This window comes from Sebastes fasciatus, chromosome 6 (assembly GCF_043250625.1).
Source record: "Sebastes fasciatus isolate fSebFas1 chromosome 6, fSebFas1.pri, whole genome shotgun sequence".
In the NCBI taxonomy this organism is placed as follows: Eukaryota; Metazoa; Chordata; class Actinopteri; order Perciformes; family Sebastidae; genus Sebastes; species Sebastes fasciatus.
Window position 1 is genome coordinate 37,202,720 of NC_133800.1, and position 24,671 is coordinate 37,227,390.

At 41.5% G+C, this 24,671-nt stretch overlaps 2 protein-coding genes across 5 annotated transcripts in view; both read right to left on the minus strand.

The window, feature by feature from the left end:
- Nucleotides 1–13,569, minus strand: part of LOC141770033 (actin filament-associated protein 1-like 2) — a 36,187-nt gene extending 22,618 nt beyond the window's left edge. Inside the window, exon 1 of one of the 2 annotated variants that reach the window (XM_074639631.1) lies at nt 13,332–13,569. In XM_074639631.1, the coding sequence (XP_074495732.1) occupies nt 13,332–13,347 (16 nt within the window). In that variant the 5' untranslated portion in view covers nt 13,348–13,569. The remainder of the gene's footprint in view (nt 1–13,331) is intronic. The other variant, XM_074639630.1, reaches the window with a different exon arrangement.
- A 2,490-nt stretch (nt 13,570–16,059) lies between these two features.
- The window catches only part of LOC141770034 (dematin-like), a 38,224-nt gene continuing 29,612 nt past the window's right edge, over nt 16,060–24,671 (minus strand). Inside the window, exons 12-18 of one of the 3 annotated variants that reach the window (XM_074639634.1) lie at nt 23,393–23,498; nt 22,541–22,599; nt 22,363–22,405; nt 20,770–20,777; nt 20,616–20,672; nt 19,763–19,843; nt 16,060–19,662 (exon numbers count right to left, since the gene is read on the minus strand). In XM_074639634.1, coding sequence (XP_074495735.1) covers nt 19,549–19,662; nt 19,763–19,843; nt 20,616–20,672; nt 20,770–20,777; nt 22,363–22,405; nt 22,541–22,599; nt 23,393–23,498 — 468 coding nt within the window. In that variant the 3' untranslated portion in view covers nt 16,060–19,548. Of the gene's footprint in view, nt 19,663–19,762; nt 19,844–20,615; nt 20,673–20,769; nt 20,778–22,362; nt 22,600–23,392; nt 23,499–24,671 lie in introns of all 3 variants that reach the window. The other 2 variants (XR_012594375.1, XM_074639632.1) reach the window with 2 other exon arrangements.

A 24,671-nucleotide genomic window follows, 5' to 3' on the forward strand; every position in this document is an offset into this window, starting at 1 on the left:
TGTGTCTCCTGGTCTTTCGTGTGTCTCCTGGTCTCTCGTGTGTCTCATGGTCTCTCGTGTGTCTCATGGTCTCTCGTGTGTCTCATGGTCTCTCGTGTGTCTCCTGGTCTTTCGTGTGTCTCCTGGTCTCTCGTGTGTCTCATGGTCTCTCGTGTGTCTCATGGTCTCTCGTGTGTCTCATGGTCTCTCGTGTGTCTCCTGGTCTCTCGTGTGTCTCATGGTCTCTCGTGTGTCTCATGGTCTCTCGTGTGTCTCCTGGTCTTTCGTGTGTCTCCTGGTCTCTCGTGTGTCTCATGGTCTCTCGTGTGTCTCATGGTCTCTCGTGTGTCTCCTGGTCTTTCGTGTGTCTCATGGTCTCTCGTGTGTCTCCTGGTCTCTCGTGTGTCTCATGGTCTCTCGTGTGTCTCATGGTCTCTCGTGTGTCTCCTGGTCTTTCGTGTGTCTCATGGTCTCTCGTGTGTCTCATGGTCTCTCGTGTGTCTCATGGTCTCTCGTGTGTCTCATGGTCTCTCGTGTGTCTCCTGGTCTTTCGTGTGTCTCCTGGTCTCTCGTGTGTCTCATGGTCTCTCGTGTGTCTCATGATCTCTCGTGTGTCTCATGGTCTCTCGTGTGTCTCCTGGTCTTTCGTGTGTCTCCTGGTCTCTCGTGTGTCTCATGGTCTCTCGTGTGTCTCATGGTCTCTCGTGTGTCTCCTGGTCTTTCGTGTGTCTCCTGGTCTCTCGTGTGTCTCATGGTCTCTCGTGTGTCTCATGGTCTCTCGTGTGTCTCATGGTCTCTCGTGTGTCTCATGGTCTCTCGTGTGTCTCATGGTCTCTCGTGTGTCTCCTGGTCTTTCGTGTGTCTCCTGGTCTCTCGTGTGTCTCATGGTCTCTCGTGTGTCTCATGGTCTCTCGTGTGTCTCCTGGTCTTTCGTGTGTCTCATGGTCTCTCGTGTGTCTCATGGTCTCTCGTGTGTCTCATGGTCTCTCGTGTGTCTCATGGTCTCTCGTGTGTCTCCTGGTCTTTCGTGTGTCTCCTGGTCTCTCGTGTGTCTCATGGTCTCTCGTGTGTCTCATGGTCTCTCGTGTGTCTCATGGTCTCTCGTGTGTCTCCTGGTCTTTCGTGTGTCTCCTGGTCTCTCGTGTGTCTCATGGTCTCTCGTGTGTCTCATGGTCTCTCGTGTGTCTCATGGTCTCTCGTGTGTCTCCTGGTCTTTCGTGTGTCTCCTGGTCTCTCGTGTGTCTCATGGTCTCTCGTGTGTCTCATGGTCTCTCGTGTGTCTCCTGGTCTCTCGTGTGTCTCATAGTCTCTCGTGTGTCTCCTGGTCTCTCGTGTGTCTCATGGTCTCTCGTGTGTCTCATGGTCTCTCGTGTGTCTCCTGGTCTCTCGTGTGTCTCCTGGTCTCTCGTGTGTCTCATGGTCTCTCGTGTATATCCTGGTCTCTCGTGTGTCTCCTGGTCTCTCGTGTGTCTCATGGTCTCTCGTGTGTCTCATGGTCTCTCGTGTGTCTCATGGTCTCTCGTGTGTCTCCTGGTCTCTCGTGTGTCTCATGGTCTCTCGTGTGTCTCATGGTCTCTCGTGTGTCTCATGGTCTCTCGTGTGTCTCCTGGTCTTTCGTGTGTCTCCTGGTCTCTCGTGTGTCTCATGGTCTCTCGTGTGTCTCATGGTCTCTCGTGTGTCTCCTGGTCTTTCGTGTGTCTCATGGTCTCTCGTGTGTCTCATGGTCTCTCGTGTGTCTCATGGTCTCTCGTGTGTCTCATGGTCTCTCGTGTGTCTCCTGGTCTTTCGTGTGTCTCCTGGTCTCTCGTGTGTCTCATGGTCTCTCGTGTGTCTCATGATCTCTCGTGTGTCTCATGGTCTCTCGTGTGTCTCCTGGTCTTTCGTGTGTCTCCTGGTCTCTCGTGTGTCTCATGGTCTCTCGTGTGTCTCATGGTCTCTCGTGTGTCTCCTGGTCTTTCGTGTGTCTCCTGGTCTCTCGTGTGTCTCATGGTCTCTCGTGTGTCTCATGGTCTCTCGTGTGTCTCATGGTCTCTCGTGTGTCTCATGGTCTCTCGTGTGTCTCATGGTCTCTCGTGTGTCTCATGGTCTCTCGTGTGTCTCCTGGTCTTTCGTGTGTCTCCTGGTCTCTCGTGTGTCTCATGGTCTCTCGTGTGTCTCATGGTCTCTCGTGTGTCTCCTGGTCTTTCGTGTGTCTCATGGTCTCTCGTGTGTCTCATGGTCTCTCGTGTGTCTCATGGTCTCTCGTGTGTCTCATGGTCTCTCGTGTGTCTCCTGGTCTTTCGTGTGTCTCCTGGTCTCTCGTGTGTCTCATGGTCTCTCGTGTGTCTCATGGTCTCTCGTGTGTCTCATGGTCTCTCGTGTGTCTCCTGGTCTTTCGTGTGTCTCCTGGTCTCTCGTGTGTCTCATGGTCTCTCGTGTGTCTCATGGTCTCTCGTGTGTCTCATGGTCTCTCGTGTGTCTCCTGGTCTTTCGTGTGTCTCCTGGTCTCTCGTGTGTCTCATGGTCTCTCGTGTGTCTCATGGTCTCTCGTGTGTCTCATGGTCTCTCGTGTGTCTCCTGGTCTCTCGTGTGTCTCATGGTCTCTCGTGTGTCTCATGGTCTCTCGTGTGTCTCCTGGTCTTTCGTGTGTCTCCTGGTCTCTCGTGTGTCTCATGGTCTCTCGTGTGTCTCATGGTCTCTCGTGTGTCTCCTGGTCTTTCGTGTGTCTCATGGTCTCTCGTGTGTCTCCTGGTCTCTCGTGTGTCTCATGGTCTCTCGTGTGTCTCATGGTCTCTCGTGTGTCTCCTGGTCTTTCGTGTGTCTCATGGTCTCTCGTGTGTCTCATGGTCTCTCGTGTGTCTCATGGTCTCTCGTGTGTCTCATGGTCTCTCGTGTGTCTCCTGGTCTTTCGTGTGTCTCCTGGTCTCTCGTGTGTCTCATGGTCTCTCGTGTGTCTCATGATCTCTCGTGTGTCTCATGGTCTCTCGTGTGTCTCCTGGTCTTTCGTGTGTCTCCTGGTCTCTCGTGTGTCTCATGGTCTCTCGTGTGTCTCATGGTCTCTCGTGTGTCTCCTGGTCTTTCGTGTGTCTCCTGGTCTCTCGTGTGTCTCATGGTCTCTCGTGTGTCTCATGGTCTCTCGTGTGTCTCATGGTCTCTCGTGTGTCTCATGGTCTCTCGTGTGTCTCATGGTCTCTCGTGTGTCTCCTGGTCTTTCGTGTGTCTCCTGGTCTCTCGTGTGTCTCATGGTCTCTCGTGTGTCTCATGGTCTCTCGTGTGTCTCCTGGTCTTTCGTGTGTCTCATGGTCTCTCGTGTGTCTCATGGTCTCTCGTGTGTCTCATGGTCTCTCGTGTGTCTCATGGTCTCTCGTGTGTCTCCTGGTCTTTCGTGTGTCTCCTGGTCTCTCGTGTGTCTCATGGTCTCTCGTGTGTCTCATGGTCTCTCGTGTGTCTCATGGTCTCTCGTGTGTCTCCTGGTCTTTCGTGTGTCTCCTGGTCTCTCGTGTGTCTCATGGTCTCTCGTGTGTCTCATGGTCTCTCGTGTGTCTCATGGTCTCTCGTGTGTCTCCTGGTCTTTCGTGTGTCTCCTGGTCTCTCGTGTGTCTCATGGTCTCTCGTGTGTCTCATGGTCTCTCGTGTGTCTCCTGGTCTCTCGTGTGTCTCATAGTCTCTCGTGTGTCTCCTGGTCTCTCGTGTGTCTCATGGTCTCTCGTGTGTCTCATGGTCTCTCGTGTGTCTCCTGGTCTCTCGTGTGTCTCCTGGTCTCTCGTGTGTCTCATGGTCTCTCGTGTATATCCTGGTCTCTCGTGTGTCTCCTGGTCTCTCGTGTGTCTCATGGTCTCTCGTGTGTCTCATGGTCTCTCGTGTGTCTCATGGTCTCTCGTGTGTCTCCTGGTCTCTCGTGTGTCTCATGGTCTCTCGTGTGTCTCATGGTCTCTCGTGTGTCTCATGGTCTCTCGTGTGTCTCCTGGTCTCTCGTGTGTCTCATGGTCTCTCGTGTGTCTCATGGTCTCTCGTGTGTCTCCTGGTCTTTCGTGTGTCTCCTGGTCTCTCGTGTGTCTCATGGTCTCTCGTGTGTCTCATGGTCTCTCGTGTGTCTCCTGGTCTTTCGTGTGTCTCATGGTCTCTCGTGTGTCTCATGGTCTCTCGTGTGTCTCATGGTCTCTCGTGTGTCTCATGGTCTCTCGTGTGTCTCCTGGTCTTTCGTGTGTCTCCTGGTCTCTCGTGTGTCTCATGGTCTCTCGTGTGTCTCATGGTCTCTCGTGTGTCTCATGGTCTCTCGTGTGTCTCCTGGTCTTTCGTGTGTCTCCTGGTCTCTCGTGTGTCTCATGGTCTCTCGTGTGTCTCATGGTCTCTCGTGTGTCTCCTGGTCTTTCGTGTGTCTCCTGGTCTCTCGTGTGTCTCATGGTCTCTCGTGTGTCTCATGGTCTCTCGTGTGTCTCATGGTCTCTCGTGTGTCTCATGGTCTCTCGTGTGTCTCATGGTCTCTCGTGTGTCTCCTGGTCTTTCGTGTGTCTCCTGGTCTCTCGTGTGTCTCATGGTCTCTCGTGTGTCTCATGGTCTCTCGTGTGTCTCCTGGTCTTTCGTGTGTCTCATGGTCTCTCGTGTGTCTCATGGTCTCTCGTGTGTCTCATGGTCTCTCGTGTGTCTCCTGGTCTCTCGTGTGTCTCATGGTCTCTCGTGTGTCTCATGGTCTCTCGTGTGTCTCCTGGTCTCTCGTGTGTCTCATGGTCTCTCGTGTGTCTCATGGTCTCTCGTGTGTCTCATGGTCTCTCGTGTGTCTCATGGTCTCTCGTGTGTCTCATGGTCTCTCGTGTGTCTCCGCTGTTCAGACTCAGACTCCAACACAAACTACAGTGAAGCACCAAAACCTCTTGGTTGTATCTAGTGAAGCTGTTAAACAGGAATGTGACCAACATTCGAGGAAAACTAGTGTTGCAGCGGAGCAGAAGAGAGTTAGTTCAACTCTGAGAGGATCAGTGAATGTTCAGTGGAAGCTCCTCCAGACCAACAGAGGTTTCCAGTGTCTTGTTTCCAGCTGCTGAGTGGAGTGACGGAGGTTAACTCTGGAGAGAGTAACGTTATCGACTCCGGTCCAGGAGACCAAAACACTAGGATCAGCATTGATTCATGGAGAGACCTTGGTCTGGTCAGCTAACATTACTGCCAAGCAGCTGAAAGATAGAGTGATATTGTGCTTTTAGCTGCTAATGTTGCTAACGTTAACAACAGTTCAGTCTCGTGTGTGTCGGTAGCGTGAGCAACAGGACGCTGACTGTCGTTGACTCAACGTCCACAGGCGTCATGTTAACAAGACGTTTCTGATTCTTACATAGAGCTCCTTTAATGAGCTGATAAGAGTCGACTCGGCGTTAACTGTAACAAAAAAGATCAATTAGAATTGAGTCATTAGAAGTTACTGTCTGCTTGTGAAGCAGGACGTTTTACATCCAGTCCCAGTCTGATGTTAATAAATACATCAGACAATGCACAGACTGTTTAGTGATATCCCTGCAGTCGTGGTCTTGAAATAAAATCCAGAGTCCTCGTTGTCTGAGACCGAGACGTTCACAAAGTGGTCTAGAGACCGGTCTGGAGTCCTCCAACTCTGTTTTCATGAGTCAACAGACGGAAACTTTAGTCGTCAGCAGGTTGATAAAACATGAAAAGTGTGATGAAGTCGGTCTGTGTGTTCATGAGATGAATGAATCCGTTGTTTCTCTCTGTGAATACTGACTTTGTGTTTCAGCTTCAGAAGAGTAAAGAGCTCAGAGAGCCGCCTCTCACTTCATTATCATCCACTACACATAAAAACACTAGATTCTCCTCCGATACGGGAGGACGCCGATTCATCATGTTATTATGATTAATGTCCTTTAAAACGCCGATTCATCATGTTATTATGATTGATGTCCTTTAAAACGCCGATTCATCATGTTATTATGATTGATGTCCTTTAAAACGCCGATTCATCATGTTATTATGATTGATGTCCTTTAAAACGCCGATTCATCATGTTATTATGATTGATGTCCTTTAAAACGCCGATTCATCATGTTATTATGATTGATGTCCTTTAAAACGCCGATTCATCATGTTATTATGATTGATGTCCTTTAAAACGCCGATTCATCATGTTATTATGATTGATGTCCTTTAAAACGCCGATTCATCATGTTACTATGATTGATGTCCTTTGAAACGCCGATTCATCATGTTACTATGATTGATGTCCTTTAAAACGCCGATTCATCATGTTATTATGATTGATGTCCTTTAAAACGCCGATTCATCATGTTACTATGATTGATGTCCTTTAAAACGCCGATTCATCATGTTATTATGATTGATGTCCTTTAAAACGCCGATTCATCATGTTACTATGATTGATGTCCTTTAAAACGCCGATTCATCATGTTATTATGATTGATGTCCTTTAAAACGCCGATTCATCATGTTACTATGATTGATGTCCTTTAAAACGCCGATTCATCATGTTATTATGATTGATGTCCTTTAAAACGCCGATTCATCATGTTACTATGATTGATGTCCTTTAAAACGCCGATTCATCATGTTACTATGATTGATGTCCTTTAAAACGCCGATTCATCATGTTATTATGATTGATGTCCTTTAAAACGCCGATTCATCATGTTACTATGATTGATGTCCTTTAAAACGCCGATTCATCATGTTACTATGATTGATGTCCTTTAAAACGCCGATTCATCATGTTACTATGATTGATGTCCTTTAAAACGCCGATTCATCATGTTATTATGATTGATGTCCTTTAAAAAGCCGATTCATCATGTTACTATGATTGATGTCCTTTAAAACGCCGATTCATCATGTTATTATGATTGATGTCCTTTAAAACGCCGATTCATCATGTTACTATGATTGATGTCCTTTAAAACGCCGATTCATCATGTTATTATGATTGATGTCCTTTAAAACGCCGATTCATCATGTTATTATGATTAATGTCCTTTAAAACGCCGATTCATCATGTTATTATGATTAATGTCGCCCTCTTTAAAAGCTTTTAGCTTCCTCTCCTGCTCAGGCTAAAAACTAAAGCTATAACTATGGTTAAGGCGTTGAAAGGTGAAACAGAAGCTGCTGTTTCAGTTCAGGTGATTTCTGTTAATGAGTGAATGAAACTCTGATCTGACTTCACCTGTTCAGGTAACGGTTCCCATCACAGATACTCTGATGTTCTGACCTTCACATGTTCACTGAGGAGACGGATTCACACTGATAAGCTGCTGCTAATGTTTAACACTGAATAAAGACCACTGTGTGTGTGTGTGTGTGTGTGTGTGTGTGTGTGTGTGTTACATCATCTAAAGCTGAAGGTCTCTGTACAATAAGTGAGAAACAGGAAGTGATCTGTAGAGGAGGATAACTGTGTAGCAGGATCATTTACAGCAGATTCTACATCACTGTTTTATCTGTTTACACCTCCAGAACCACCTATAGAACCTGTAGAACCTTCTTAATGATCAAATCAACCTCCTAAAGGACCACTAGAACCATCTGAAGGACCTGGAACCACACGGACAGGAATCTTCTTCACAGTCTTCTTAGTGACTAATAGAACCACCAAAAGGACCCAGAAGGACCCACTTGAACCTCCTAGAACACATCAAAAAACACCTACAAGAGCCCTGGAACCTCTTCGCTGACCACAAGAACCATCCAAACTACCTGTAGTACCTCCGCAATGACCATTAGAACCTTGTTAAAGACTTCTAGAACCACATAAAGGATCCCCAGAACCTCCTACAGCATGACTAGAACCACCTGAAAGACCCCTAGAGCCTCCTTAATAACCACTAGAACCTCCTACAGCATGACTAGAACCACCTGAAAGACCCCTAGAGCCTCCCTAATAACCACTAGAACATCCTACAGCATGACTAGAACCACCTGAAAGACCTGCATAACCTCACCACTTATCGCTAGAACCTCCTATAAATTTTTTTATGTATTGTATTGTATGATATGACTGACAGGAGTCAGACCCAGCTGGAACCACAGAGAACATGAGCTGTTTGAAACCAGACTGTAGCGAATGATCCGGAGAATGGTCTCAGTCAGAACGGATCTCAGTCAGAACGGATCTGAGATAGAACGGGTCTTAGATAGAACGGGTCTCAGTCAGAACGGGTCTCAGTCAGAACAGATCTCAGTCAGAACGGATCTCAGTCAGAACGGATCTCAGTCAGAACGGATCTGAGATAGAACGGGTCTCAGTCAGAACAGATCTCAGTCAGAACGGATCTCAGTCAGAACGGATCTGAGATAGAACGGGTCTCAGTCAGAACAGATCTCAGTCAGAACGGATCTCAGTCAGAACGGATCTGAGATAGAACGGGTCTCAGTCAGAACAGATCTCAGTCAGAACGGGTCTCAGTCAGAACGGATCTCAGTCAGAACGGGTCTCAGTCAGAACGGATCTCAGTCAGAACGGGTCTCAGTCAGAACAGATCTCAGTCAGAACGGATCTGAGATAGAACGGATCTCAGTCAGAACAGATCTCAGTCAGAACGGATCTGAGATAGAACGGATCTCAGTCAGAACGGATCTCAGTCAGAACGGATCTGAGATAGAACAGATCTCTGTCAGAACGGATCTGAGATAGAACGGGTCTCAGTCAGAACGGGTCTCAGTCAGAACAGATCTCAGTCAGAACGGATCTCAGTCAGAACGGGTCTCAGTCAGAACAGATCTCAGTCAGAACAGATCTCAGTCAGAACGGGTCTCAGTCAGAACGGATCTGAGATAGAACGGATCTCAGTCAGAACGGATCTCAGTCAGAACGGATCTGAGATAGAACAGATCTCTGTCAGAACGGATCTGAGATAGAACGGGTCTCAGTCAGAACGGATCTCAGTCAGAACGGATCTCAGTCAGAACGGATCTCAGAACGGGTCTCAGTCAGAACGGTGTGAATTGTCCTCAGAAGGAGTTGGACATGTGGAGAATGTGGAGGGAACAGACGGTGATTGTGTGAGAGTCCATTCAGAGAGACAGACTGAGTCCATTCACTCAGAGAACCAGAGACCCAGTGGGAGGAGAACGAGGTTAAGCGATTCTGATTAACTCAGAGCTGCTGATTTTAAGGACCCCACAGATCTGCTTATCAGCCTGCTGCTGTTTTAAACACGGAGCTGCACATACCTCACACACCCACAGCACACCCACGACGTCTTCTTCATCATCATCATCATCATCATCAACAACAACAACAACAACACCAGACAGACCCTGGACACCAGCAGAAGGCTTCACAACAGAGAAAATGCTGCTGGACTGAGAAATAAAGAGTTTGTGTTACTGAACGCTGCTTATCTGACCATCAACATCACTTCCTGTCTCTGGCTTTGATGCTGCAGAACACACACACACACACACACACACACACACACACACACACACACACACACACACACACACACACACACACACACACACACACACACACTCACACAGACTGAATAACATCCTCCGTCCGTGTGAATGAATGACAGATAATCTCATTCTGGTAAAAACAGACAACAACTAAACATCAACAGTAACCAGAAACTAGAACATCTCTACAAACAGCCTCCACAGCCGTCTCATATCTATCTCACCACAGACATGGAGACATAAAGCTCTGTATTAATGGCTTTAAAAGTGATGCTGATTGGTCTTAATCTCTGTCTTCAGTTCATTGTCTTGTCTTGTTTTCAAGTCATGCTGTGAGGTGAAGTCAAAGACAAATTTCTAACGAATTAACTAACAAACAAACAACCTAATGTCGGGTCCAGACTACACAAGAATCAAACTGGTTCTGGGTCTGATTCCTCCTGATGATCATCAGCAGAGCTCTGATTGTTTGATGGATCTAAAGATGATCTTTCCAGATGTTCCTGTGGTGTGAGGTATGTTAAGAGTGTTTTTATGATGACGCAGTCACGTGGGAAAGAAGGACAGCCAATAGAGAACCAAGCTGACTGAAGAAGGAAGAACAACCACCGCCGTCAATGTATTTGATTTGTGTACATAGACACAAATTTCCTTTTTTTCGTGATGCTCAGCTCGACTTTCAACAACATACTTTTCGTGCTTTTTCCAACGAATGTCCAGCAACATGTGACGCATGTTTCTGCTCCAGTCTTTTCAAAATAACTACTTAGCTAGGGGAAGGAAAAGATCAACTTTGTTAGGTTTAGGCAACAAAACTACTTAGTTAGGTTTAGGAAAAGAAGACGGTTTGGGTTTAAATAACACCAGAAGTGCTGTCACTTAAGTACGGAAGTTACGTGACAAATAAATCAACTTTGACTTCTGGTTTCTTACGGGACATGGACAGTCGTCTCCTGGTGAAAGTTCTGTGTTTTCTGACCCACCCACTCAAAAACTAACATCAGAATTCTTCCTGCCCGTCGTCCGCCATGTTTGTTTACACTAAAGTCTCGCTTGATCGCCAGAGATTTTCAGTGAGATCTCTGATGATTTTAGTCGGGACTCTTGTTGTTGATGAATGAATCTGTTAGTGTGTGTTGTTGTGATGTTTCTCTCAACACACTGTAGGAAGACAACTGTTAAATTTAACAGAACATGTCGTTATGTGTGGACTCTCTCTCATTTTACACATCTGGTAAGACCTCAAACATCTGTTAGTGAGGGCCAGACTTAATAAACTATGTTTGTTCAAGATGACTCTGCCAAGAAAACAGATTTACAAAAAGTATTTAATTCTAAATGTGAATAAAAATATGTATCATGTTCCTGCAGTTTGAGTTTCTAAAGGTTCAGTTCACCCAAATGAAAAGAGGTCAGTTCCTCTCTTCCCTCCATCAGTCCAGTCTGATGGTTTATGTGACCAGGTTAGGAGATGATAAATCATGCTACTACATGATAATTCACAGAAAACACCGTCTTCTGAAGCTGATCCTGTATCTGTCTGAAGCTGAAAGGTTTAGATGAAGAGTCAGCGTGTGTTGTCGGTCGGGTGCGGAGCAGCTTTCTCTTTCATCCTCTGGTTGGTAAAAATAGAAAAACATTTACTGGATGTTTCTGAGCTGCTGGTTGGCTGCAGTCAGAGAGTCAGAGAGTCTCTAAAACCAGAAACCAGCAGTTGGCATATCATTAGCTATTAGCTAACTGCATTCTTTTGGTGTTACAGGTTAGGATGAAACAAAAACAGCTCTGTTGGGTTCAGCTGGACTGTTACTAAAGAGGACAGGGAGGACTCAGTTTAATGAAGCTGTCTGATCATCTGATGCTCTCAGCTATGAGGACAATAGGCAACATCTTAAAGGGGACACATCATTTAGGGATCTGGAGTTCCTACCAACCTTCAAACTGTGAAATAAGACAACCAGTCAGTTATTTGTGACTGGGTTGTGATTCAACAAGCAATTATGTTGCATTGTTTTGTTTTATTTCAATTTACAACGTTAACCACGTGTTTAAAACTGTTTAAAACAGTGACCATAATCCGGGAGAAAATATATTTCCCTCAAAACGTAACTGAGAATGCAGTTTAGTTGTACAGGAAGGAGATTTTGTTGGAGGCAGGTTGTCTTTTGACATGCAGGCTCATTAGAACATACCGCCCACAGCTTGACGACTACCTTTGCAAAGGTGCACCATATTTTTCTCACTAGCCAATCAGAGCAGCTGGGCTTCTTAAAGAGACAGGCGCTAAAACAGAGCGTTTCAGACAGAGAGTGATTACAGGTACATTGAGAAGGACAGGATGATAAAAAATAATGTGTTTTTTGAACATTAAAGCAGGTAAACATGTTCTAGTAGAAACCCAAAATACAAGTATGAACCTGGAAATGAGCACGATATGTCCCCTTTAATTCAAATGTAGCACAAATGTTATTGAAATGTGAATAAAAACAGGCTGTTAATGTTGTTATTACTGATAAAGACCAAACTTCCTAACGGTTAACACATGAAGTTATAAAACTAAACGTGACTCCAGTCGTCAGTCAGAGTGTTTGTAACGGGAGGAAGACGCTAAACTGTGAGTCTGAGTCTAAACAGTCTATTAGCTCAGTCCCCTGAGGAAGAGGAGGAGGAGGAGGAGGAAGTGATGATGATGATGATGATGATGATGATGAAGGAGGAGGACAGACGGGTATTTCCGATTGTTGAGCTGCTATAGTTAACGGACCACCAGTGTGATAAAGACTGATTTACATATTCTGTCATCACTCTGACAGGTTATTATAGAGAATTTATCATTTATAAACAGTATATTAACAAATGCTTTATAACACACTGTAATGTAGATTTTATAGCAGATAAATGTGTTTATTCATTTGTTTTATTTAACACATATAATCTGTATAAACAGATGATAATATAGTTAACCGGAGTTGTAATATAATATAAAATATAAAATATGTCCATAATATAAAATATATAATAATATTAAAAAAAAATTCCTTATATGTTTTTACAAGTACATTATAGTGTGTTACAAACCATGTATTAAATAAGGAGGACGGAACCTTCCTAAATAAATAAATAAATTACTCGATAAGTAAATAAATGTGTCATTAAATGTAGCAAAATAATATTCAAATAAAGGTAATTAATTGATCAAATTTGACATAAATTGATATTTCTGTTTTAATTTGCTTCTTTATTTATTTACCTTTGTATCAATTCACTTATTTATTTACTCTTCTGTTTAATTTTCCCTTTTATTTATTCATGTATTTATTTTTATTAATTTTTAAATTCATTTATTTATTTTTGCCTTTATTTTTTATTTATTTATTTATTTACAGCCCCCTCATTTGCATAATGAGGCAGAAATGCATAAAGAAATGTAAAAAGAAAAGAATACAGAAATAAATAAGTTTGGAGGAATAAATAAGGGGTGAAACTGCAAAGAGAAAATCGTGCATAAATAAATAAAAAAATAAATACATACATTCAAAAATAAATATAACATAAATAAAAAATAAATGTGAATATAAATAGACTAGTGGAAAGAAAACATTTATTTTACTACTTTTTCTATTTGTGTCTTTAGATTTCTCCTAAAACAGTTACCATTAGATAATACCTCATTTACATATCTAAACATAACATTTCAGAAAATTTTGTAACACAAAAATAATTGTCTCAATGTCAGTAATCAACTGGGGAAGATTCATCTATTAGTTAAAATATTATTTACTCTATGTTGTGTCTCCCCTTAAATAAATGGCACATTCACATGTTAAAATGCCACATGTGACATTTATTTCACGTGACATACATGTCTGAGTTTGTCAGGTGAAATGTCTCTCATGTTATCATGATGATGTTCCTGTATTCCTGTACTAAGTGTAATAAAGTGAAGACGGTACCTTTCTGTTTGTCCATGTCTGTCTGTCTGTGGTCTCAGTAGCTGCTGATCTTCAGTCTCATCTCTCTGCTCAGGAGTCCAGATTATGAAACCAGAACCAGGACCAGGACCAGGACCAGGACCAGGACCAGGACCAGGACCAGGACCAGGACCAGGACCAGGACCAGGACCAGGACCAGGACCAGAACCAGAACCAGAGGCAGACCAGACCTCCTCCTCAGTGAACCCTCTCTGTCGTTCTGGTCTCAGTACTCAGTCCTCAGTCCGTCCTCTCTGTGACATCATGAGGGAGGAGACAGAGGACGGACCAGCTCTTTCATTATCCTCATTATCTACCAAACCAGGAACATTACTGCATGTTTATACTGTAGCTGCTGACTGACAGACGGCTGGTACCATGTCAATTATATTTTACACAATATATAAACTGGGAAAAAAAAGTTTTGAAACTTGTGTTTGGTGGATTATTTCTCTGTTGTATCAATGCTAATGGTCATTGTATTTTACATCGTTGGAAAGCCTGTTTATTTACCTTCACAATGATGTCACACTTGTAAGGATCATGCATTTGTGGGATGAGCAGCACAGCTGATGATGTGGGGAGCGCCCAAGAAAAATGTTCCAAAATGCTCTGCCAATGGTAAACAGTGTATTCTCCTGTTGGTATTGACTCTTGTTTTGAGTTGTTTGGTGGATTGGATGATTGAACTCTCTATCAGTAACAAGGAACAAACAAGACATATTGGCTATTTTACACTTTATTCATTGAATCCACCGTCAGGAGCCTCAGTAGCGGTGGAAGATCCATACGCAGCCACAACAGCCTGGCACCTCCTCCTCATGCTGGTCACCAACCTGGTCACACGTTGCTGTGGGATGGCGTTCCATTCCTCAACCAGGATTGGTTGCAGGTCAGCCAGCGTGGTTGTGTTGGTCACTCTAACACGTACAGCACGCCCAAGCTGATCCTACAAGTGTTGAATTGGGTTGAGGTCTGGACTCTTGGCAGGCCGTTCCATTCTCTCTCCTCCCACATTGTGGAGGTAGTCTGTGATAACCCTGGCTCTGTGGGGGGGGCGTTGTTTCTTGGAGGATGAAGTTAGGTCCCAGATTGTGGAGATATGGGATCACCACTGGCTGCAGAATCTCATCCCGATATCTCCCTGCATTGAGATGGCCTTCAATGATGACAAGCCTTGTTTTGCCAGTGAGGGAGATGCCCCCCCCCCACACCATGACACTGCCCCCACCAAAAGCTGTTACTCCATTGGTGCAACAATCAGCATAGCGTTCTCCGCGTCGTCTCCATACTTTCACCCTGCCATCCAACTTTGGCAGACAGAACCTGGACTCATCACTAAACATGACATTCCCCCACATGTTCAGGTTCCATTGTCTGTGTTGGAGACACCAGCGCCAACGGGCCTGACGGTGAAGGGCAGTCATTGCAGGCTTATGAGAATACACTGAAATAATCCAACAAACACAAGTTTAACTACTTTGTTTTCCCAGTTTATATACAACACATCTATATTCTCTAGATTCTTAGATATTGAAAACTATAGGTGGAGGAAGTATTCTTTTCTTTTACTTAAGTAGTAATACCACCGTGTAGAAACCCTGCATTCAAAATGTAACATAAGTAAATGTATTAAAGCATTAGCAACAAAATGTACTTAAAGTATCAAAAGTAAAAGTACTCATCAGCAGAATGCCCCATTATTGTTTATTATTGGATCATTGTTAATGTTTACTTTGTGTTTTACTCGAGTATTTCTCTTTATATCGTGTAGATTTCACTCATTATTTAAATTATCGTTACTTTTCAGATCTTTACAAATCCTTAAATCCTCTCCAGAACTTCGACCAGTTACTCCATTTAACTCATTTTAACGCGGATTTCGTTCAGAAGAACCTTTAAAGTAATGTTTACGTTGAGTTTATACGTTCTACTCTTTCTGCTTTTAGCTAACTGTAGCTACCGTTAGCTCCCGCTCTGCTGTCTCCTCCTACGGGAACACTGTGCTTGTTTTCTGCCTGCAGCGCCACCACCGACCTCTGCTGGACGAACACTGGTACTGCAGATGGGAACAGAGGAGTATCTATAGGGGAAACTATTAAACATGTGTTTGTAGATTGTTTTCATGCTGCTTCTTTTCATTTTAATTTACAGAAGAACATCTAAAATAAAAATTAAAAAGATATAATATTATCAAAGACTGAGATATTACTCCCTGTTAACAATTCACAGATGAAATTATATAATTAATTAGATTCAAATCTTAGCAAAATCTTATATCGATAAAATGATACAGCTTAAAAGAATACCCTCCTTTTATACTTTTAAATATACTGATTTTAAAACATATTTCACTACGATTTAAATCTTAAAACAAAAAAAATATATAAATTGGCAAAAACTATTAGAATATTTAGACATTTCAAATTTGGTCCATTTGTTTAACCTTTCTTTTTTGTTATTTTTATACTGTGAATCATTTTTACTATTTTTTTTGTAGTGAAAAATCTGAGTGAAAAAATAACGACTATATTGAGCTTTCTAATAGTCTGTTTTGAGTGTTTCACACCATGAACACACACAATCCCACTAATCCACCGTCCTGCTGCCACTAACACTCACTATAGCACTCCAATAATGCACTATTACGTCCTGTTTGTTTGTTTATGATCAGGTAAAAACAGAGTAGAGAAATGTTGACTCCTCAAAGCAAATAGAAACGCTCTTTATTGTAACTCCTTGTTATCATTCACATCACCATTCATCTGTTACAGCAACTGCATCCAGATATGAAAACAACAACAACAACAAGAGTTATATTGTCATTCAGTGGTTCAGTATGTACAGCAGCAGGGCGGCTTCCGACAGGTCGGTCACCGCCAACGACCTCTGACCTTAGTCTGACCTCAGTCTGACCTCAATATGACCTTTAACATCCGTCTGACCTCTGACCTCACTCTAACCTCAGTCTGACCTCAGTCTGATCTCAGTATGACCTCTGACCTCTCTGACCGCTAATTGGGCGTTCCGTTGTAACATCAGCTCCCAGCAGCAGAGCTACGCCTCCGCCATTTTGGACTGAAAGTGACGACCAGACGCCAGTAAAACGTCCGCCTACAAAGAGACGTACAACTAAATGATTTATATTTTATTGTCATATTTAATGTCTCTACTGAAATGTCCTGTGTTGAACAATACAAATATTATAAATATAATAAGCGTTTTCAGTCCAAAATGGCGGTTGTTGTAAAAAAAAAACACACCAGAGTTTCATCTCTTTGCTTCTAAACTCTTTGGTCTGACCTCTGACCTCAGTATGACCTCAGTCTGACCTTAGTCTGACCTTAATCTGACCTCAGAGTCCAAAAAAGCGTCGGTTCAAATCCAGAGTAAAGCCTGTCGTGCCTCTGAGACGGGAACCTTCTACCTGCCAGTGTCATTATATAAATCTATTATAAATATGACATCATCATCATGACATCACGCATGCAGCCGTTAAATCGTTTGACTCGTTGGCGGTGACCACGAAGTCGCCCTGCGTGTTAAAATAACTCAATAAAAAAAGAAAGAAAGAAAAAACACTTTCAAATGTACAAAAAGAAAGAAAGATGGAACAATCTTTGTGTCATCATGGTGTCAGTCACAGCAACCCACTTCCTGTTTCTAACTACACTCAACCAATCAGAGCAAAGCGTGAATCCTCTCAGAATCATTCCTCAGGAAGTAAAGAAGTAAAGAAAGGAAGAAAGAAAGAAAGAAGGAAAGAAAGGAAGAAAGAAAGGAAGTCATCAACGTAAAGTGACCGATGTTCGCCGGCCGGCTCGCTCCAGCTCACACATCTTCGTGTTTCTCAGTCTTTTATTTTTTCAACAGACACAGGAAGCTTGTGGTGGCGAGGCAGACGTGGCGGTGTGTGATGCGGCGGTGATTTTGGCGTTTGCAGCATTTGAGTGAATTCCTTCTGACGGCCTCTACGGAGCTGTCCTTAAACGCCTCACAGGTCTGAGCTGCTGAGATTTAAAGGTGCATTTTACCTTCAATAAATCACATTAATACAGAAACATGACGACTGTAAACAACCTGAGAGCAGACCGTCGGACTCTGAATAATATTCACAATAAACTTCCAGCTGTTAATATTACTATTATTATATTTATACTGCATGAACCATCTACAAACTAAATACATGATCTCCTCTTCATGGAGGATGTGATGAGCCCAACAACCGTCTCATCTGTTTACAGTCGTTGTATTAAACAGATTTATTAAAAGATAAAAGACCTTTAAATGTCCGTTAACTCGACGCCTGTGTTGCTTTGAATATGTTAAAAGTGCTGAAGAAGTTATCAGATATGATGCTGATGGATATTAATACTTTCTAGATATATTATAACTATGTGTGTTAATGACGAAGATGTTCAGTTCATTTTGAGTTAAAGATGTTCTCCAGTGATTTCCCATCATGCCTCTGTCCTCCTTCGCTTTGGAGACATCAGAAAAAGTCCAGTAAAATGTGTCCTCTTCTCTTCTTCTCTTCTCTCAACATTCATGTTTTGATATAATTCACTTTTCTTTTTTTACATTTTCATTTTGATTTTAATAACAAACATGCCACTTCTCTATGTGTTGTTATAAAATAGCTGCACATCATTTGGTCACTAAGCAACACTAAATATCTAAACGACCTGCTGACGGGACAAACCGGAGCCAAAGACGGAGTCACTCCGGGTCGCTGCTCCGGGTCGCTGGTTTGAAGGTTATTACTGTTCTTCTACGCTGCGTGTGCTCAGATATAACAGGGCAGTGGATAGAGCTGTTTAACTAAAGGAACAACAAGGAGGGGACAGTTTGGTCACAGCCAATCAGAGCTGAGCGCTGACTGCTCCGCCCTGATACGAAGTTTGATTTAATCTTTATTTGAGTGTTTTGTCATTATTAAATCTTTCTCTGGAGGCTGGACCAACTTTAGATCATTTATAGCCCTCTTCTCTGTCAGTAACCATGGTGATGTGTTAGTAACCATGGTAACGTGTTAGTAAGCATGGTGACGTGTTAGTAAGCATGGTGACGTGTTACCATGGTGACGTGTTTAGCGTGTTAAGTGGAGGCAGAATAATTCTCTGAACACGTTAGCTAACGCTGACTAGCAACTATTGTTGTCTTGTTTTTTTTAACAATGTCTGAATAAAATCCTAGTTTCTCTCAACATGTGCCGTCACTCTCTCTCCAGGATCACCAGTGGGAGTGGAGAAAGTTAACATGAACCAACGGGACCAGATTAGCCGACCCCTACGCCGCTGGAGACGACTGCAGGAGGAGGAGACCGCTGGATGATTAAAGGGTCTGGAGCAAAAGTTATAAAGTAATGAATGAAAGTCTTCTTGTGTCTCTTTTATAAACTGTTAAACGATGTTAAACATCAGACTGTGATCAAACCGTCTCCTTGTTTTTGCTTTTTAGGTGCTGGGAAAGAGGTGCTGTCATTATGACATCATAGCTGGCTAAGCCAATAGGAACGCTGACAGGTTTATTCCTACAGTCAGCTTCAGATCTGTGTTGAAACTGACTCAGAGTCAGCAGGAATGTTTGTTTTACAGCCCGACTGAAGCTGGAATATTACAATATTTACTGCAGCTTCAGTCTGTAGCTTTAGTCTGCAGCTTCAGAGCTTCAGTCTGCAGCTTCAGAGCTTCAGTCTGTAGCTTCAGGCTTCAGTCTGCAGCTTCAGAGCTTCAGTCTGCAGCTTCAGAGCTTCAGTCTGTAGCTTCAGGCTTCAGTCTGCAGCTTCAGGCTTCAGTCTGCAGCTTCAGAGCTTCAGTCTGTAGCTTCAGAGCTTCAGTCTGCAGCTTCAGAGCTTCAGTCTGTAGCTTCAGAGCTTCAGTCTGCAGCTTCAGAGCTTCAGTCTGTAGCTTCAGAGCTTCAGTCTGCAGCTTCAGTCTGCAGCTTCAGGGCTTCATTAAGAAGTTCCCCACAGACGTGTAGAAAGTGAATCTTATGAAGCAGACGTTGTGCTCTACAGCAGGAGGATTGTTGTTGACGTGTGCAGCAGGAATCTAAAACCACTCAAACCTTCACTGTGAATCAAACGAGACGTCTCGCTGAGCGTCTGGCTGTGATGATGATGATGATGATGACGATGGCGGTGCTGATATAATAATGAGTCCGTGGTGCCTTCAGGGTCAGCAGCGGGACGTTGGCGTCAGAAGAGACAGACCTTCTTCTTCAGGTTGTTCCTCTTCCAGAGAGACAGGCCGTCGAACTCCTCGATGGACATCCCGAAGACACTGAAGAACTCCTCCTGAGAGAGGTGGCGCTGCAGGACGACAGACAGAGAGACAGGAAGTAGTGTCAGAGGGAGGCGGCGAGCTGAGAACACTCTGCGGTTTAAACCAACAACAAGCCGACGGTCTTACCTCCAGCCTGGTTCTGTCCACTCCGGGGGGCAGTTTGCTCCGTCCTCTGTGGGTCACCACCAGAACCTCATAGGGACAGATCTACAGACAGACATCAATCAATCAATCAATCAATCAATCAATTAATCAATCAATCACCAGATCAATAGGGCTGTTTTCTTTGAGCATATTCTTTAAGCATGTACATACATACATATCTATCTGCCTCTGCTCTTACATGTGTACGATCCTCACAGTTAACATTTTTATATTATACATAATATAATATAATATATTATATATTATATATTATATATAATATAATATATTATATTATATATAATATAATATATTATATATTATATTATATATAATATATAATATAATATATTATATATAATATAATATATTATATTATATATAATATATTGTATATAATATAATATATTATATGATATATTATATTATATTGTATATAATATAATATATTATATATATATTACATATAAAATTATATATTATGTATAATATAATATATTATACATAATATTATATATATTACGTATAATATATATAATATAATACAATATAATATATAATATTATATATAATATTATATATAATATATTATATATTACATATAATATAAGATATAATATAAGATATTATATATAATATTTAATATTATTATATGTATTATACTTAATATATTATATAATATATATTATATTATATTATATTATATATTATATTATATTATATAATATATAATATATAATATAATATATTACATTATATTTTTGACATTATGCGAGTTTAGTATTTGTGATCTTTCCTACAGCTGCTGCTCGACTACGTGATCTCGTCCTGTTACCTTGTGATCCAACATGCTGGGGAGAGAGTTCCCTCTGTCCATCCTGGAGTCTCCATTCTGACACATTACATATCATATATATTATATATTATTAATATTACAGACACGTGTTCATGATTAGAAGATATTTGAAGATGAATGAATCAGACTGTACCTGAAGATCTGCAGGAAGAGAGAGAGAGAATTTAGTGTTAAATGTTATTTAACCTCACAGAGTTCAGCAGGAGATGTTAAATATGATAAATATGTATTTAAACATGAGTATGGCCGCTGATTAGACTGTTATCAGGTCATTAAATGGGCATTAACAGTGGTGATCAGACTCATAGATGTGGGTCAGAAGGGCCCTGCTATACCTACTAGTAGATTTTATTATCGACTCACATCATAGACGGTCTATAAGAGGAGGACGTAGTCAGTTTCTGATGCTGCTTTTATTTTCTGTTTCATTCTCTCAGCTGTTCTCAGGTCTCTTTCCAAGACTTTATGTAATTTAACTGGATCATAACACATCCTCTAGTGTTAAACATGGAGATCTGGGAGTCACCTTTAGTTATTCTATTTTATTAATTTATTTATCTATATTTTATTGATATTTTTGGAGCTATGTATAATATTGTTATTATTATTATTATTATTATTATTATTATTATTATTATTATTATTATTATTATTATTATTATTGTTGTTGTTCATGATAATAAATATAATATAAATAATGTTAATATAAGTAATATTTTATTATTTTTATTTTATTAATTTCTTTATGTATTTTTGATGGGTATTTGTTATTATCCCCTAGTGTATTGGCATTAATTATGTTTTTTTTAAAATATTTTTTATTTATATTTTTGGGGGTGTGTCTATTATTATTATCATTATTATTGTTGTTGTTGTTCGTAATAATATTAATAATAACAATAATAATGTTAGTATTAGTAATAGTAATACAAATTTTATTATTTTTATTTTATTCATTTATTTATGTATTTTCGGAGGGTATTTATTATTATACCCTGGTGTAATACAGGGAGATCTGGGAGTCACCTTTAGTTATTTTATTTTATTAGTTTATTTTTTTATTTTTTTATTTATATTTTTGGGGCTATGTATAATATTATTATTATTATTATAATTATTGTTATTATTGTTGTTCATAATAATAAATATAGTATAAATAATGTTAGTATTAGTAATATTTTTATGATTTATATTTTATTCATTTATTTATGTATTTTTGGAGGGTATTTATTATTATTATTATTATTATTATTATTATTATTAATAATAATAATAATAATAATAATGGTAGTAATAGTTGTAGTAGTACATATATAATTGTATTTTTTATTTATTTTATTTTACTTTATATTTAGTTTTTTCAATTAATGTTTTGTTCTGAATTATGTAATTCTTTTGTTAATAATTTCAAATACATATTTTTAAAACCAATAAAATTTGATCACAGAACAATGAGATTAAACAAATTATTAATAAATAGTTCTATGAAAGTAGATTTTACTTTATTTCAAGGGCTCATGAGCCAAAAGTTTGGGAACCACTCAAGTATTAAAATCAGAATTATATTAAGCTTCAACTTTTTTATCTTTTAGCTAAACTGAACACCTGATAAAGATTAATTATTATTATTATTATTATTATTATTATTAATAATAATAATAATAATAATAATAAAAATACAAATAAAGTGTACAATATGTGACTGATGTGATGTGAGTCTCGGTACCTGCAGGAGTTTTCTCTGAGGAGCTGAACTCTGCTGACTGCAGCTGAAAACCAACAGAAACACCTTCATTATCATCATCATCATCATCATCATCATCATCATCATCATCATCATCATCATCATCACCGTCTTCAGTAAACTCTGCTGTGATTGGCTGTTTGTGTCCAGCAGGACTCACCCTGGACAGGCCGCTCCTAGAGGATGCTGGGAAATACACGGACCTGGAGGCGTTGGATCCTGAAGAGGACGAGGACAAAGAGAATAATTAAACAGAAGAATATTAATAACTCTCCTCATCAGAGTTTATCGTCTTCCTCACTTTTAAATAAATTATATAATTATATATTGATCTATTGTACTACTTATTAAATGAATTTATATATCTTAAAGAAGCTGTTCACAGATTTATTAATAACGTTTACCTGAACAGATAAATCACTGTGTTCAGATGCTACTGTGATATTAAATATTACTGTGATATTAAACGTTACTGTGATATTAAATATAAAATGTCTGTAGTGGTCCTGACCACTAGGTGGAGCACAAGTATAAAGAAGCATAAAACAGAAATACTCAAGTAAAGTACAAGTACCTCAAAATTGTATTTAAGTACAGTACTTGGCTAAATGCACTTAATTTAGTTACTAGTTACTTTTCAGATTAAGATTTTACAACCAAAACATACGAACCAGATTATAAATATGATATATGTATATATATGTATATTTATACATATATATATATATACCCGACACTATAAAGAAGTACTGCTAACATGTTTGTACATCACAACAATGACAGGGGCCATTCTGCCTGATGAGTTCTATTACTTTTGATACTTAAAGGTAGGGTGGACGATGTTGGAAAGCTAGCATAATGTGAAAGTAGCATCGCCTCAGGAGCTCCGTCTAAACATCCCCTCGGGGCTCCTTCCAAGGCAACGCCCCCCTCAGATATCTACTGGAGAACATCGTCAACCCTGCCTTTAAGTGATCTCATGTTGATGTCAGTAATATAGTAAGTAATATACCGGCGTGTTGGCTGCGGTCCGGTAGCGAGCGAGTCTTCCTCCTCAGAGGAGCTGCAGATTTCTCCAACTCCTCCTTCAGGATGATTTTACCCAGATTAGACTGAATCTGAGGAGACACAGAGACACAGAGACAGAGAGAGACACAGAGAGACAGAGAGACAGAGAGACACAGAGAGACAGAGAGACAGAGAGACACACACAGACAGAGACAGAGAGACAGAGAGATAGAGACAGAGAGAGACACAGAGAGACAGAGAGACAGAGAGACACAGAGAGACAGAGAGACAGAGAGACACACACAGACAGAGACAGAGAGACAGAGACACAGAGACAGAGAGAGAGAGAGAGACAGAGAGACACAGAGAGACAGAGAGACAGAGAGACAGAGAGACAGAGACACAGAGAGAGAGAGACAGAGAGACACAGAGAGACAGAGAGACAGAGAGACACACACAGACAGAGACAGAGAGACAGAGACAGAGACACAGAGACAGAGAGAGAGAGAGAGACAGAGAGACACAGAGAGACAGAGAGACAGAGAGACAGAGAGACAGAGACACAGAGACACAGAGACACAGAGACACAGAGACACAGAGAGAGAGAGACAGAGAGACAGAGAGACAGAGAGACACACACAGACAGAGACAGAGAGACAGAGAGATAGAGACAGAGAGACACAGAGACAGAGAGACAGAGAGACAGAGAGACAGAGAGACAGAGAGACACACACAGACAGAGACAGAGAGACAGAGAGAGAGAGAGAGACACAGAGACAGAGAGACAGAGAGACAGAGAGACAGAGAGACAGAGAGACACACACAGACAGAGACAGAGAGACAGAGAGAGAGAGAGAGACAGAGAGACACAGAGAGACAGAGAGACACACACAGACAGAGACAGAGAGACAGAGACAGAGACACAGAGACAGAGAGACACAGAGACACAGAGACACAGAGACACAGAGACACAGAGACACAGAGACACAGAGAGAGAGAGACAGAGAGACACAGAGAGACAGAGAGACACACACAGACAGAGACAGAGAGACAGAGAGACAGAGACACAGAGACAGAGAGACAGAGAGACAGAGACAGAGAGACACAGAGACAGAGGTTATAATCTGATCTGGTCCTCTACCGGCCCCCGTGCACCAGATCTGGTCCTCTACCGGCCCCCCTGGTCCAGATCTGGTCCTCTACCGGCCCCCCTGGTCCAGATCTGGTCCTCTACCGGCCCCCCTGGTCCAGATCTGGTCCTCTACGGTCTCTTCCAGGTCTCT